This window comes from Topomyia yanbarensis, chromosome 3, assembly GCF_030247195.1.
Source record: "Topomyia yanbarensis strain Yona2022 chromosome 3, ASM3024719v1, whole genome shotgun sequence".
In the NCBI taxonomy this organism is placed as follows: Eukaryota; Metazoa; Arthropoda; class Insecta; order Diptera; family Culicidae; genus Topomyia; species Topomyia yanbarensis.
The window spans coordinates 71,104,084-71,120,410 of record NC_080672.1 but is presented as its reverse complement, the minus strand read 5'-3'; the positions used below and the strand labels follow the sequence as shown (position 1 = coordinate 71,120,410).

General features: G+C 37.0%; 2 protein-coding genes across 5 annotated transcripts in view; one reads left to right on the top strand and one right to left on the bottom strand.

The window, feature by feature from the left end:
* Positions 1-16,327, bottom strand: part of LOC131693429 (SOX domain-containing protein dichaete) — a 260,576-nt gene that overhangs the window by 56,603 nt on the left and 187,646 nt on the right. For 3 of the 4 annotated variants that reach the window (XM_058981229.1, XM_058981231.1, XM_058981232.1), the window contains exon 5: positions 6,035-6,138. In XM_058981229.1, the coding sequence (XP_058837212.1) occupies positions 6,035-6,138 (104 nt within the window). The remainder of the gene's footprint in view (positions 1-6,034; positions 6,139-16,327) is intronic. The other variant, XM_058981230.1, reaches the window with a different exon arrangement.
* Positions 11,280-11,883, top strand: LOC131693430 (uncharacterized). The gene is made up of 3 exons (XM_058981233.1): positions 11,280-11,390; positions 11,490-11,666; positions 11,738-11,883. The coding sequence occupies exons 1-3, from the start codon at positions 11,288-11,290 to the stop codon at positions 11,881-11,883; spliced, it is 426 nt and encodes a 141-aa protein (XP_058837216.1). The 5' UTR covers positions 11,280-11,287.

Below are 16,327 nucleotides of genomic sequence, written 5' to 3'. Positions count from 1 at the left end.
TGAAATCCAAGATGGCGACCTCCAGCAGAGAAAAATTCTCGTTTACCCTAACAATGTGAATATTTTTGGAATGGGATTGACAAGCAGATGATGAAAATAGACAATTTTCTAACTTTTGCATTTCTTCTTAAAATCAGTCGAGGTGTGCCCCGTTTTATCAGCCTAAAATTCACCAAGGAATTGTTAAAAAAGAGTTTTCACTGTAGCTATGTTTGGAACAGGCTTGACAAGGAAATGACGGAAATCGAGGAATGACGTGATTTTGAAGGCCAATATCAGCTACCGGCTCAGCAAGAGTTTCTATAAACATATCATCACTAATTACTATATCTATATCTACTCTATAATTATCCAAATCCGAAAATGCCCATGTTGTTTAGGTTATAGAAAATTTATCCAAACCGGAAGTCGCCATCTTGCATTACAAAATGGCTCAAAATATCGATTTCCGTCATGCATTCGTCAACTCCATTCCGAAAATACCCATATTGTGGAGGTTATAGAGAATTTATCAAAACCGGAAGCCGTCATCTTGGATTACGAAATGGCTCAATATATCTATTTCTGTCATGCATTCGTCAACCCCATTCCGAAAATACCCAACTTTGATTAGTAACAGTTAGCTAAGAATACGTGAATACTGTACTGTACCACCTCAAACTTTTTTTACGAACTTAGTTCGTGAAAAAACAGTTCGTTATTTCGAATTTAGTTCTTAAAAAAGTTACGTAAATCGAATATTACGTAAAAACAAGTTCGTAAATGGAGGTTTCAGTGTATACCAGTGGCGGATACAGGGAGAGGGTCCTGGGGGTCCGAGCCCCCCCCCCCGAAAATTTTTAACTTCTTGAGAAATCTTAAAATACTTTTTTTTTTAAATTCGTTCTAAACCAGATTCGACAACCAAAATTGATTTAAAGTGAGGGTATTACATATTACGTATTATACAATAAACATTTCAAAATGGTAATTTCGGACCCCCTCCGAAATTTTTTTCTGGATCCGCTCCTGGTGTATCCCACATATTCAAAGTATTTTTACTTGTAAGCTATATAGTAGTGGAAAATCTGAAATTACTGTATTTGATAAATCTCTTCTGCGGTAATCGAACAATAAATTCACATTGCATTCAAGGTATGAGTCTGTGAAGCTTACAAAAATATATATATTTAATAGAACTGGCTTAAAAAATTCCCAAATATTAAAAGGACTAGGGGTTGGCCCAGAAACACAAAGAGTATTTCCGTTTTTTGGAGCTAGCACCAATTTGGCGCTAGCTTATTCCTGTCACTAAGTTAGTGTCGGATTTTGATGAGATGAAGTCGAAACGCAAGTTCCATAACTAATTTAGTTATAGGTTTTGTGTTCTCAGCTCGCAATGATTGTTTCAAACAATATTCTTCGTAGTACCGAAAAAAAAGTTTTTGCCTACATTTTTCGTTACTAAGGAGAAATATAGCATGTTCATTTATATGTCGATATGCTGAATTCATGTAGCCTTCATATTTTCAACAAAACTGTTTAAAATGATATTATTAAAAACTTTGCTGAAGGCACCATGTCTATAAATATTTTTGAAGGGTTTATTCTCCATAATTACCTCTATGAGAATTAATCACTAAAATTTTTATATCAAAGCATGCGCTGTTTATGTTGAAAAACTTCTGGAAGTTGTCAAACCTTCAAAGTAAAGGATTATGAAATTAGGTGATCTTGAACGTTGAAAAAGTTTTCGAGCATTTATCCCACTTCAAAAGATCGCAATTTTTGACTTCATTGACATCAGCATTTTGAATCAAATTTCAATTTATTTTTAACAACAACAATGAAACGTTTGGTATACTACGCTTACAAAGACTATTTTACATTACTGGTATTGAAACGAATTGTACCGCTCGTATTGGTAGATTCGAGTAAATGTTTCGTTTTGAAAGTAATTTTCAACAAACTTAACGTGGCAACTAAGGTACTAAGGTATCGAATAATGAACATGTTAATGGGTGTCTTCGAAACACCAATTTGTTGAGTAGAGATACTATTATTATTACTTAAAATTCCCAAATCGGTAACAATTACCCGAATGCAAAAAACGTCTGTCTGAACAGAATATATAAAAAAAATCACTTCCTGCAAAAAGAGACAATATTTCAAAGAACTTCTTTTCCGGAAGAAAACAATGTAAACAAACGGATCTCAAAGCGATTTGCCCGCTGCGACTCAAAATAATATCGATTGATTTCAATGTTTGCCATCTGTAACCGAAATGGTATATTGTTTGAAAGAAGAAAAATTAGCTTTTTTCAAAGTCGAAAGTCGACTCTGTTCAGTTTCATCATATCAGAAACACCAAGAAGCTGCCATGTAAGGAGCAACACCTAACGAAACAATGTAACTAAACATGTACAAACTAAATCAACTTATCCAGAAATTATAAACGGTAGTGCTACTCTGAACCAAGCTTCAAAAATGGCTATTTAATCCACCCTACTTCAACATTCCTTTTTCTTGATGGAGGCACTCTCAATCCTCAAACAACGTCTTACAACTATGAAGGTCAGATTTCACCGCCTGGGAAGACTATACCGTAGTTGGTAAGCACATTACACAATACGCAGCTCACCTGAGTTCGAACTCCCATCACCGCATGCAGTGTGTTGGGCCGTTTTCCACTAACAGTCAGAAAAAAACCTGTTTTAATCCACCTAGCGGTGTAATTGTGCCTTTCTCATTTCTCTAAACTATGGCACGGAGGCTTTTTATGTTCAACATAATTGTGGAAATGTCCATTACATTCTTAGTACACTTTGCACTTTTACACAATGGCATGCCAGCCACGAACAAGATGAGCTACGTGTCGACGGTGAAACACTTGAAACAAAAAAATATTATACTCCATTAGCCTAATCAGCATTAGATCAATGTTATCTGCTTGCTAACTCATTTTGTCATGCGGGGGTGGGTATGTGAAGAGGGCGAAAGTCCCATGAACGAACGACTCCCCAGCTTAAATTGGTATGCTTTGTGATATAGTGTTGGTTTAAAGATGATGGGGTTGAAAGGGAGGGGTATGAGGGCTGGATGGGGTGGTGGTCTGAGGGGTGATTTAGGGAGATTTTTAAAGGAGGGGAGTGAACAGTAGAGGGGGGGTGTAACCCCTCTCCGTAAACCATCAACTACGCCCCTGTTAAAATCCAGAAACCCTATGCGAGTCGAAAAACTGGGATTAGGTTGACGTTTTTCAGAGTGATTGCATAACCTTTCTATATGAGAAAGGCAAAAATGTGCCAAAATCCAAAAAAGTGAATCGTCGTCAAATTTTATTTCGAGTTTGCATCAAATCTCGACGTTTCATGCACCTTGAACACATTTAGCATCAAAAATAAAAATTCTATTTTTAATTTTTCCTATAGTTTATATGAGAAATTTCTGTGTGGCCGCACTCTGAAACCCGTAATTCCGTAACCAGAATTCCGATCGATCCAAAATTCAATAGCAGCCGATGGGAAGGTTGCACCTTTTATTTGAGACTAAGTTTGGGCAAATCGGTACAGCCATCTCTGAGAAAAATGAGTGACATTATTTGACACATACGCACATACATACATACACACATACACACACACATACACACACATACACACATGCAGACTTTTTCCGATCTCGACGAACTGAGTCGAATGGGATATGACACTCGGCCCTCCGGGCCGGGATTAGGTTGGCGTTTTTCAGAGTGATTGCATAACCTTTCTATATGAGAAAGGCAAAAAATAAATAATTTTTAAAAAACTTCTCAGAGCAGCTTGCGTTTTTCGACGGTACTTGGACATCAGCAAGGACACCTGGCTGTGGAAATCTGAAAAAGTCTTTGTTCTCCATATATTTGAAACCCCACTTTTTTCTAAATAAATTTAATACGTTTCACTGATTGGGCTTAAATTTTAAATTGAGCACCAGGTTGGTATGCAGTAGAAATGTAATGCTGGGAATCATTTTTTATCATTCTTGCTCTTTAGCTGTTTTACCTGTTCAATTTTTGGGGCTTGTAGTTTTAGGGCGGCTCTGAGAATATGGTTAAACTGAATGAAACAAACACGAAGAAAGTTTAATCATATGTTTTGTTTTGTTTCCCGAAAAACGGTCGACTGAAGGGTGAATTTTGACGAACTTTTGCTTGTGATGCAATTTGGTCCCAAACATCCTTTATCTTCGCATTGAAATAAAAAATTAAAAATGCTTGGGTCATACTATGTTGGCTCGGATTATCTCGATAGGTCCCATTCTCATTAACAGTACAGACCCCGTTGTAATGAATGCGTTTTATGATTTAAACGCCAAGAAATTGTCAACCAGCGTGTTCCTACCAACGCTGCTGAATTTTCCTAATTAGCGTAATTGCATTTTAATTCACCTCTTCAGTAAGCGACTCTCGCCAACTGCGAACACAAATCAAATACCTAGGTATACGCTCGTGAAAAAAATAACACGGCCAAGCGAAAACAACCGAGACTAACAAACAGTTTCCCCGTTCTTTCTCTCGCGCCCCGGGGTCCGTTGCCATAGAAAACGATTTGACTGTGAAATCAGCTGTAATTGGAACCGATTATGATGAAGATTTTTATTTCATCTGGTTGCTTTTTTCTCACCTACTCATTAAACAGCCGATCACCTTCTGGCGTTCCGATCCCAAAACCCCTGCCCCACCAATGCGGTTCCTCCACCGCACCGAGTAGCGATCAGCGAAGGTTAAAACAGTAGACGCTTCACCATCATCGCGCGCCCGATTCGGTTGCAAACACACACGTGAAGAGAACGACGACGATGAAGACATCAATCGATCGTGCTAGTGGATGGGATGAGGGGAGACGGGAGCCGGGAGATACTTTTAAAAAGATTACAAGATTAATTTGATGATTTAACACTTTAACCGTTTTGGACGCGGTAATCTTCGACGGGTTCGCTGCTGCCGGATTCCCACTCGCCGTGGATTGATGACTGATCGGGGGGAAGAGCCTACTGATAAATAGTTGGTTGGAAGTGCGCGGTCCGCTGGATAAATTGATCAATTTGTGCCTGTTTCGATACGATCGGCTGATGGTCGATGTATAAATTGGTGGGTCAGGTCCGGGATGGTTTATTCTAACGAATGGCCAGAAACCGTGTTAACTGTCCATTAGGGATGCATCAAATTAATACTTAGTCCTATTCGAGTTCTTTAGAATTAAAACAATATTAATTAAAAATAGGAATAAGAAATCAATTATTAGACCTATTGTATTTTTGTCATACCTTTAAAATAGTAATAACGAATTGAAAACTAAACGATTATGTCTTCCCTGCGCCAATGACTGCCAGTGAATGAAACGTGTGGAGAGCAGCACAATGACAAATCACTTATTATTCCCGTGTGACAGACTTCAGCCATCAGTTGGTGCGGGGGGGAAGAAAACTGTTGTACCAACTCCGACAGAGATGACAAATCGTCAGCTCAAGATCAAAATCTAGCGTAGGCTTGGCCGTAATCATTGTCGCGTCTTCGTTTCCCCGTCAACTCTTTGGTTTGTTGTGATTCTTTGAATCAAACAAAACGGGATAAAGGTAATTTCAGGTTGTTTTTAAGAAATCGTAATTCCTAACATCAGGACAAGTCGTCAGTCAAAAATGTGTACTCTTCCCACCTTCGAAAGTGAGTCCAATTATGCTCTCGAGACACAACGCTCGACCTATTGTGTGCGAACACAATCAAGGCTCAGCGTCAAGTGGTGTGTTGAGTGTCGATCCTGTCGAGCTGACAATTCAATTTAGGATCTAGATTATCTGAGGCACTCTACTCATCCACCCAAGCAACCGGACGGGATCACAACGCCACAAATCGAGTGGCGTGAGAAACGACAGAATCCTACGGAACGGTTTGGGGGCCGAAACAAATCGTTTTAGGAAATTGTGAAACGTCGTTAGACGTGTCTCAGTCATAGGCGTGTGGTTCTTAATGGCAACTAGGTAGCAGGAAAGGAAGAGTCAAGATAATTGCACTTACCTGGGTCGTGGGAGGACTAGCTTGTGACAAATGACTTCCTAAGTGGTACGGAGCACCTGGTGCGAAGTAGCTGGGTGAGATGCCTGCGGAATCAACGAAATAAGCTGGTGAATGGTGTTGATGAGTCACGGCGAAAAGGTTGAGCGTTGAGATGAACTATTTAGTTTGGAAAAAATTCAGATCGCTTACATTGTCTACACGGAAAGTCAACTTGAACAGAAAAATCAACAGAACTGAAAGTAACTCGGTTTTCATTTGACTTGATTCTGTTTAATAGCCACTAATTCTTGTAAATATGGTGTTTGTTTTTATCTGAATCACTTTCCATACTATAATTAGAAAAAACGCTTTTAATCCACCTAACAGAGTGATTAAACATTTCTTATAATTCTTAGAACTCCCTATTCGCATATTATTTCGATCAAATTAGCATTGGACAACATTATTGCGAGAAATTTCGAAAGGCAAATCAAATCAAAGATAATGCGAAAAAGTGCTTTTTGAAAAGGTGGACAGTCGACTTATTACTATTGCTTTGCGAATAAAATATTGAAGTTGTAAATTTAATGAATCGTTTATCACCTGCTATAGAAAATCGAAAAATTCGATTTATATGCATACATCAATGGATAAATCGGAAGAAAATATCACAATAATCTGCATATAGCTTTTTTATGGTTCTAACAACAATATTAACAGCATTCGTTTTATTCATTTGAGTTCGTTTAATCAATTTTATTTTATCATTTTATTCTTTTCATACATTTTATTCATATCATTCATTTAACTTATTTTATTCACTGTTTTCTTTTTATGCTCTCTATTCTTTTTTTCCAGTTCATACATTTTATTGTTTCCTTATTTCAATAATCTGGTCCTGGTGAAAAAAATTCCAGTAGCATTATATAATTTTACTGTCCAAGGTTGGGGAAGACAAAACTAGTTTTTGTCCGCTCTTTCTAGGGAATAGTTTTTTGCATTGATGTATACAACAGAGTCACGAATGGGAACAAAATTAATATTACATCTTACTTGGAAAAGAAAATATTTGTAGTCCTGCGACAATTTGCAAATTGCTTGTATGATGAGAAAACTGTACCTAATTTATGTTCAAACTCTGCTTTCCCCTGAAGATGTAGGGATTCCCCTTCGAAACGTTGCACTATGGGAAGATATGTGACCAAAAAATCGAAAAACTACATCAACTCCAATTCAATTTAATTCTATAGTAAGTGTTTATATACGCTATAATCAAGAAAATCATTGGGAATCTCAGAAAAATATTCGGCTTAACTGGGTAATATGGATGTTTGAAGATAAAAAATTTTAAAACATGAATTTCACGTGCGTTTTTTAAACATTTCGTATATCTTTTTAATTTTGAATAAAACATGCATTCAAACATGTCATCTGAAAACTAAGATGTATTGTTTTGATAATATTGAATATACCTATATACTGTATTGGTATGAACTTTTGTGAAAAATAATGGATCAAAGTCCGAAAATATCTACGAATTAGATCCGAAAAAAGTCTTCTAAAGACCCCTTGAGCTCTTGATAGGGGACGCAGGTTTAATGGTTCTTCTAACTTATAGCGAAGGTTTCGGTTGCCCATATTTGCTCTATGCTGAGAACGCTTCAGAGGGAGTTTCAATGGCAGACACAATTAGTAGTCTTTTTCGTGGTATTCATTTTATCGAACTCATTAATCGAATCTCCGGAACTTGAATTCCGAATGAATTAATTCGCAAGCTATAAGTGTGATTGGAAACAGACTGCATTGTTATCGACTGAATGCACAGCTTTTGTGATAATAATATAATCGCCAACATAGCCTACATACTCCCATCTATATACTTCAATGCAAGTGAATACTTTGAAATATTTACTGTGAATGGGAACCAGCATTATTTCTCTGTCGCTCTTTTTATAAGGTGTTTGAAAGCACATGTGACCTTATCTTAGTTAACTATTTCCAATTACGCGATAATATACTGGACCTGAAAATTTTATACTGCACAAAATACTTTTGTAAGAAATCTGTGACCAAAAAGACACCTTTGAAATCTAAAAACAAATTGAACGCTCCAATATCCTGCATACTAATACAAGTGTATAAATAAAATAAAAATACCAGATAATCTTAAACGACATCGTCGAAAAAAGAAAAAACGAAAATGTGAAAACAGAAAAAAATGGAAACACTAGAAAGTGCATTGTAATTTTTGAAACAATGGGATTTTACCAAATATTTCCGATCTTTCTGAATCAATGGTTCTCAAATTCGTACAATTAATTTTATTCATTAACTATATTTAAGTTTTTTTTTAAATTTCGTGCTTCAGTATATTCATTCGATGGATTTATTTGATTCAGCATTCTTTTTATTCATTTTGTTCATTTGAGTTCATTTCATCTATTTTATTCGTTTCATCCTTTGAATTCATTCTGATCAGTTTTTACATTTCGTGCATTTTATTCATATTATTTATTTTACTTATTTTATTTACTGTTTTCATTTTATGCATTTTATTTATTTTTTCCAGATCATGCAATTCATAGTTTTTTAATTTTTATAGTCGGACTACTTTTTTCAATCGTTCAGTTTATTCGAATCCAAGTAATTAATTTGACACAAATTAATTTATTCTGTTAATTTTATAACTTTTTGAGATCGTTTAATTTTTCATTTTAATTATTTTATTGTCATTATTATTTTATTAATTCTCTTGATCATTATCTTTCGTTTTGTTTATTTTATTCATTCAATTCATTATACTTATTTTTATAACCCCTGCATGTCTATGATGTTTATAAAAACGTTTTCGAACAGTTATAACGTTGAGGTTAAATTTCCTCACGTAAACATCGAATTGTTTAATATTGCTTTGTTTTCCAGATTAATCATTGAATGCAATTTATTCTGGTTCTTTTTCTTCTTCTTTCATTCTACCAATTCTATTTATTTTGTATATTTCTTTCATTTAATAGATTTTAATAATTTAATCCATATCGTTTTTTATGTTTTATTTATTTTAGCTATTTAATTTTATTTATTTTGCTTATTTTAATTATTTTATTTATTTTAAATATTTTATTTATTTTATTTGCTTTATTTATTTTATTAATATTATTTATTTTAATTATTTTATTTATTCTATTTATTTTATTTATTTTGTTAAATTTATTCATTTTAGTTATTTTGCTCATTTTATTTATCCCATACATTCAGTTTAAACATTTCATTAATTTTAATTTTTTTAATTTTATTGTTTCATTAAATTTATTAATTCTATTATTTTTCCCAGTTCATTCATTCTATTCGGTTTCTTCGTTTTATTATTTTTTATTCCTTTCAGTTCTTCTTTTTATTCATTCCATCCAACTTGTTAGTATGAATCAATTTGATTTATTCGATCAATTTTAATTTTTTTTAAATTGTCTAATATTTGACTCAATGAGCTGAATCAATTTGATTCATTCGCTCGCTTAAATATTTTTTGATATAATTTGTTTAATTGATTTTCTATAATTTATAAATTGTTTTCGTTGTATTATTCGTGCTGAATTCGAAACCGTGTTCATCCTTCTACTAGTTGGGTGCCTACTTCACATGTATTCTCCAACACTAATCATAATGATCCCATAGTGATATGTGTAAGATAGGTGGATTAAATCAGTTTTTACACAATCAAACATCCATATCTTGAAAACTAAATATCGGAATTGTAACTTCCTTCGTTACCGCCCGCTCAGTCGCACGGAACTCTACCCTAACCCCAGGGTCGGCACAATCCTCGCCGTGCGGTTTCTCAAGGTTTAAAGGGGGAAAATCACTTTTTTGATCCTAACCGTCGTTTTATTTGGCACTCTATCCTCAAGGTCCCTAACGTCCCTAATGCCCTACTTTGGTACAAATGATTACTTACAGGGATTGTGTAGGTGTGGAGTGTGTGGGCCCGTTGCGCACCTGCCGTTGCCGTCGTCCTCTTTTGGTTCTGGTTCCGATGACTCCAACTCAGACCAAGGCGATCCTCTTCCGGAGCCCTGATGGCCTTTTTGGTGGTAACAGGCTGGTTCGGGAACTCGTGCGCTTCTCTCTCGAACTTGTCGTCTCGCTGAAACTCTGAAGCACGTGGATCGGTTGCTTTACCTCCGGAAAACCGCAATTCGATATGCGACCCGGAATTGTGCTACGGTTGTTACGGCAAACGCTCGTTCAAGATGATGGTTTCCACGATTTCAAGGTTGATATTTGTAATATAAACTTTTTATAATTTTTCTTAACTTCGCATTGATTACTTTAATAAGTTTCTCCAAAAGCCGTGTGGATGGTTTGCTGTTCCAAGTCCAAGTGACGATCGAGTCGGTTGCCGAGTTTCCCGGAACCTTGCCTCCGATTTCCCATTGATCAGCCGTGGTTACCAAATCAACTTCAGTTCTCTGGAGTATGGGTATTGGTGGGTGTTTGTGGCGTGTAGTGTTGCATGAGCTGAATATAAATCCTAGTTTGTGTAGAGTTTTTCAATTTGATCGTTGTGCCGTCTATCTAGCTAAAGCAATTTTATTATATGAATTTTATGCATGTTAATTTTTAATTTATTTTATTATAATTGATTTTATATTTGACTTTTAAATCTAATAGTTCGTTTTAATATTTATTTTAATCCTATCTAGCTAAATAATATTAAGTGATTTTTCCCCATATATATTTAATTTAATCCGTAAGGTCATGATAAAGAACAGTGAACCTGCGAAAAGTGAACGAAAGGTCACACTACCAGATCGCTCGGGGAAAAAATTATTAATGTAATTAATAATTTTTTGAAGGAAAACTTCTAGAAACACAGCGTAATGCCGCACCTGTACCCAATTACTCAGCAAATATTGACCGAACAAACATAACAAATACCATAAAGTGGATTTAACATTTAATTCAACAGTTTTAACGATTATCAAACATCACTGTATTCTTATTATTAATTTATTCGATTTTAACTATAAATAAACAAAAAAACAAAGAAAATAACTATTTACAGTTCCGGAACATTATTCACAACACAAAAGTCATGTAAATTGATACATTCAGTGGATGCAATCGATTTGCACTCCGACAAATCTAACACTAATAATCGCGCGCGGGGTACGTTCACTGATCACGAATGATCGATCGTGAGATAGACTTATATGAACTCACAGCAAACACATATATAATTAACTGATATAACAAAAGAAAATATTGATCAGCGGTATGGTGGGTTCGATTCGGTTGGGTTTAAGAACAGCCTGCTTTGCCGGCAAAGAAGACGAACACTATCACGTTGAGAACAATTGGCCAATGATCACTTTTACGGGTAAATGTCGTCGATCGTGCGTTTGGCTGGTTCTTAAACCGAAGCCAATCAAATTTGATGAAAATTGTGCGTGTAATTAACAGTATTTAAATTAATTAGGGAAGATGTTGATCCAACAGGGATATAAGATGATTTTCTTTATAATAGTGTCCATGTGCATCAAAAGTTTAATCCTCTCGATCGTAACCTGTGAGAACGCTGAGCATCATTTCACTGGTCGATATTTAACACTTGCTTCAACAAGATCAAAAAAAGTCTACGATCTTGTATCTAGCGGTAAATAATATCCACATAGTGAAATCGTAATGATTAATCATTCAACAATTGTATTATTTTTTTCTATTTAGGTACCTATTGTAAGCGTAAAAATATTGCTCACCTCAAGCTTTCATTTCATTGCTCCCGGGAAACAAACTTTAATCGTGCACAGTGCTCGCATAGCGGAATAAAACTTGGAAAACTGCCAACGTATCGATCTCTAGATGACACGTAACAAAGATCGCACGTTAAATTATCACAAAATTCGCCGCCGTATAATACTAATGCACTATTCTTTTTATTTTAGACTTTTAAATCGCCAGCGGAAAACACACCGAGGCTTTTCCCTTTCAAATCGCTGACTTCGTAAGAACACGTTCCCTTTTTTGTTATTATCACACATGGTTCGTAGACTTCGCCCAACTTGGCATTAAAATTATCGACAGCTGATGACTGCCGGAACGTACGTTTGAACACTCTCTGACCGATACTAAATGTCGGGGAGTATCTTTTGTGCCTTAGATCGTACTTCCTCTTCGTGTCTTCGTGCGCTTTCTGAAGATGATCGACTACCCTTTCGTAAACTGCTCGACTTATATTCTTCATCCGTCCCATTCTATCTTCTTCTGAAAGTTCATCGACCGGTTGGAGTCGATGATCCGAACCCTTTGTTGGTATTTCGTGACCGAAGATCACTCGGTAAGGAGTATATTTAATAGTAGAGTGAATTGTATTATTCAAAACAAACTCTACTTCCGAGATTCGTGTATCCCATAATTTCTGATTTTCTCGCACATAGCTTCTGATCATCGAGTTGATCGTTCGATTCAGTCTTTCTGTGGGATTAGCTTGGCTATGATGCCTTGCACTTGCCCAGTGTTGCACTTCATATTTGGAAAGTAGTCCTTGGAACTCTTTCGAAAGGAAAGTTGTCGCATTATCGGAAATTATGTACTGGGGAACAGCCAGTCGTCTAAACCAAAGCTGTTCTAGAATCTCACAAACACTAGCTGAGGAAATCTTCCGAACAGGAGTCAAGAGACAAAATTTCGAGAACACATCCATAAGGACCAGTAGATGCGCGTTACCTCGAGAACTTCTTGGAAGAGATTGGATGTAGTCCATCGTGAGGATCTGGAATGGCTTGGTGGTGACACGCTGGTTTCCCATTTCCGGCACTACCGAAGTAGTTGAGTGTTTGATCCTTTTGCAAGTTTCGCAATTCGAAACGTACCGTTCAATGTCGGCCGTCATTCGAGGCCAATAATACCGTTTTTTAATTTTCTCGACGGTTTTCTCGTACCCAATGTGAAAGGAATTATCGTGTTCTTTGATAAGGATTTCAATTCGTTTCGACTCAGGAACACATAATTTCCAATCAAAAACGTAGTCTAACATATCGGTTTGCGAAGACACATATTTATAGATTTTGTTATTATCGATTTTAAAATCCATATATTTTTCAGGTTCGCTCTGAATTGCTAAGAATAATCGTGAATACCATTCAGATTTGGCTTCAATTGCAGATATCTCCATCGACCGTGATAAAGCATCTGGTACGATGTTATCTTTCCCTTTTCGATGTTTCAGTACCATATCGTACTGTTGCAGTTCGATACTCCAGCGAGATAATCTAGATGAGGTTCTCCATTTAGACCGCATTATGAAGGTCAGCGCTGAGGAATCGGTGACCAACATAAATTGGGTTCCCTCGATATAACACCTGAACTTCTCGATGCACCTGAGTGCTGCTAAACCCTCTTTTTCTGCGGCGTGATAATTAAGTTCAGCGCCTTTCAATTTCTCTGAGTGATAAGAGATTACTTTCTCATCACCTTGTTGGACCTGCGTTAGAACGCCAGCTATTGCGTGGTCGCTCGCATCGGTCTGCACTGTGAATGGGAGAGTAAAGTCTGGGTTCGCCATTACGGGAGCGCTAATCAACCTTTCTTTTATTGCTCGGAATGCCACATCAGCCTCTTTGGTCCACTGCACCGATTTGGGTCGGTTTCGCAGCAGATCTGTTAGAGGGGCTGTGAGTGCGCTGAATTGGTCAATAAACCGTCGGTAATAATTTACCATACCGAGGTATCTACGCAACGCACGAACAGACTTTGGCACCTCATACGCGACAATCGCATGGACGCGATCCGGATTGGGCCTCAGTCCATCTTTTGATAAAATATAGCCTAAATAAGGTAATTCCGGCACACAAAATTTTGATTTTATCAGGTTGATTCGCAAATTAGCTTCCCGCAATCTTTTAGCTAATTCTTTCAGTTTTTCAACATGTTCTTTAAAAGTTTTGCTCGCGACAACAATGTCGTCTAAATATACAAATATATAAGGTTCTAGCTCTCCAAATCCCAGCACAATGTCCATTAATTTACTCAGCGTCGCCGGACTATTCACCAGCCCAAAAGGTAAACGCTTGAACTGAAATAACCCTCTACCAGGAATGGAAAAAGCGGTGAAATGTCGCGATTCAGGACTTAAAGGGATTTGCAAGAATGCTTGACTTAAATCGATTGTCGTTAAATATTTAAATGACCCTAATCTACTAAGGATGCGATTTTGATGCGGGAGTGGATAAGCGTCACGCTTAGTGCGCTCATTAAGTTTCCTCGCGTCAAGACATAAACGAACAGCATCGCTGTCCCTTTTGGAAACTGGCACAACGGGCTGCGCCCATGCAGATCGCGATGTTTCTACAATATCGTCGCGAATCATGTTATCTAACGCATTGTAAATTTTCTGCTGGATTTGTGGACTCCAGGGGTATGGGTTCTTACGTATCGGAGCGTGATCACGATACTCTTCTTTAATTTCGATGGTGTGCGATAGAAGATGGGTACGACCAATGTCGCCAGGTTCAGGAATAAGAAATAACATTTTGACTTTGTCTAACTCTTCTTGTTCTTCGGGAGACAGGTTCGGTTGATCGTCCCCAGACTCTTCGGGCTCATCTATTGTTTCGATAAACGAATCACGAAGTGAAGGGTAAATTCCGAATTGATCCCAAAAAGACATACCGAGATAGCACTGCCGATTTAGAGAAGGAGCGACAACAAAAGAAACGAATTTCGTTAATCCGTTAAATGATACTGGAATTTCTATTTCTCCTGACACAGCTACTGGATTGCCTTCAGCAGTTATCAATGTCAAGTCGGATGGCGAACATTTCAGGTTTAGGTTCGCCACTAAGCGTTCTGAACCTTTTCCTAGAATATTTCGATTCGTCCCACTGTCCAACAACGCTACCAGCTTAATTCCGAGCAGTTCGATTCGAACGAATGGCCTATTATCTCCATGTGGGTGGAGAAATATAGTGTTAACCTCCTCCTCACATCGTGAATGAGCAATTCGTTGGTAACCAAGCTGAGTGAGAATGTCGTGGGTAGCTACAATTTCGTTGATAGGAGGACTTACAGGTAAAGCACCTTGACTACTCTGCCTCAGTGAGCAGTCTTTTCTGCGTTTTTTGTTGGACAATACGGGCAATCTTTTTGAATAAACCCAGGAAAACCACAAACTTCACAAAAGGTTTGCTTCTCCTGCTTGCATTGGCGAAAATTATGCCCAAAATCGTGGCAATTGAAACACGTTCCGTTTTTTACTGGAACATATGCTTTCAACACCTTTTCTAGTGAGTTGAAATTTTTACTTGGGCCAGGTTTACTATCGTCTGTTTTTCTTTGATTACTATCGGGTTTTTGATCCGTAGGTTTTCTATCTGTAGACTGCTGTTTATAATTTTGTTTTTGATCCGATGAATCGTTTCGAAAATTAGAAGGTCTATTTGAATTTCTGAATTCCCTTGAAAAATTCTCTCCCTTTTTCCATTGTCGGTAATTATTCTTGCCCTGTGGTCTTTTATCTGTCTCTATCTCATTCACTTGCCTATCACCTCCTCTTAAACCTCTACCGCTGTCTTTGTCATTTCTAATATACCACTGCCAGTTAATCGAGTCGAAACTTTTTCCGAACTCTCTCATTCGGACGATCGTGGTAATATTAGCAGCAAGCATTGCACTTTTATATTCGGAGCGGAGATTGCGAAAGAGAATTTGAAATCTCTTCGATTCATCCAAAGAAGTTGTCATACTACGAAATATACGAGTCATGTCCAAGTAGTAATCTTGAAATCGTTCCCTTGCACCTTGCTTTCGCATATGTGCTTGGCGTTCGTACTGATAATCCAAATCTGGAGGAAGGAACTCACGCTTGAATTCATCCACTAGATTTGCCCATGTTTGGAGTTCATTATGTTCATTCACCTCCATATACCATGATCTTGCCTTACCAAGGAACAAATGGTAAGCAGAGTTGTAAAGTTCTTCTTCTGTGTAACCTTCAGATCTCGCATTGAACTCAACTTCTTTAAGAAATTCATTTAACCTACGTCCACCGTCTGTACCATCGTAACGAATTTTCCATTTGTGTATAGGAAGTCGCTTATTTGTACTATCTCGAGCTGAATACTCTCGGTCGATAGGTTCACCTTTGAGTGGTTTTGAAGGTGGTAATAAGTTGGTTTTTATCTTATTGGCAGAAATCTTGTTTGGAAATTTTTGGTCCTTAGCCAACCAATCTAAGAATTCTTTATAAGAGAACTTTGGTTTTGGTTGACCGGAAAGATTCGATTCATTTGATTGGTCATGTCCCAAAGTTTTGTTCAA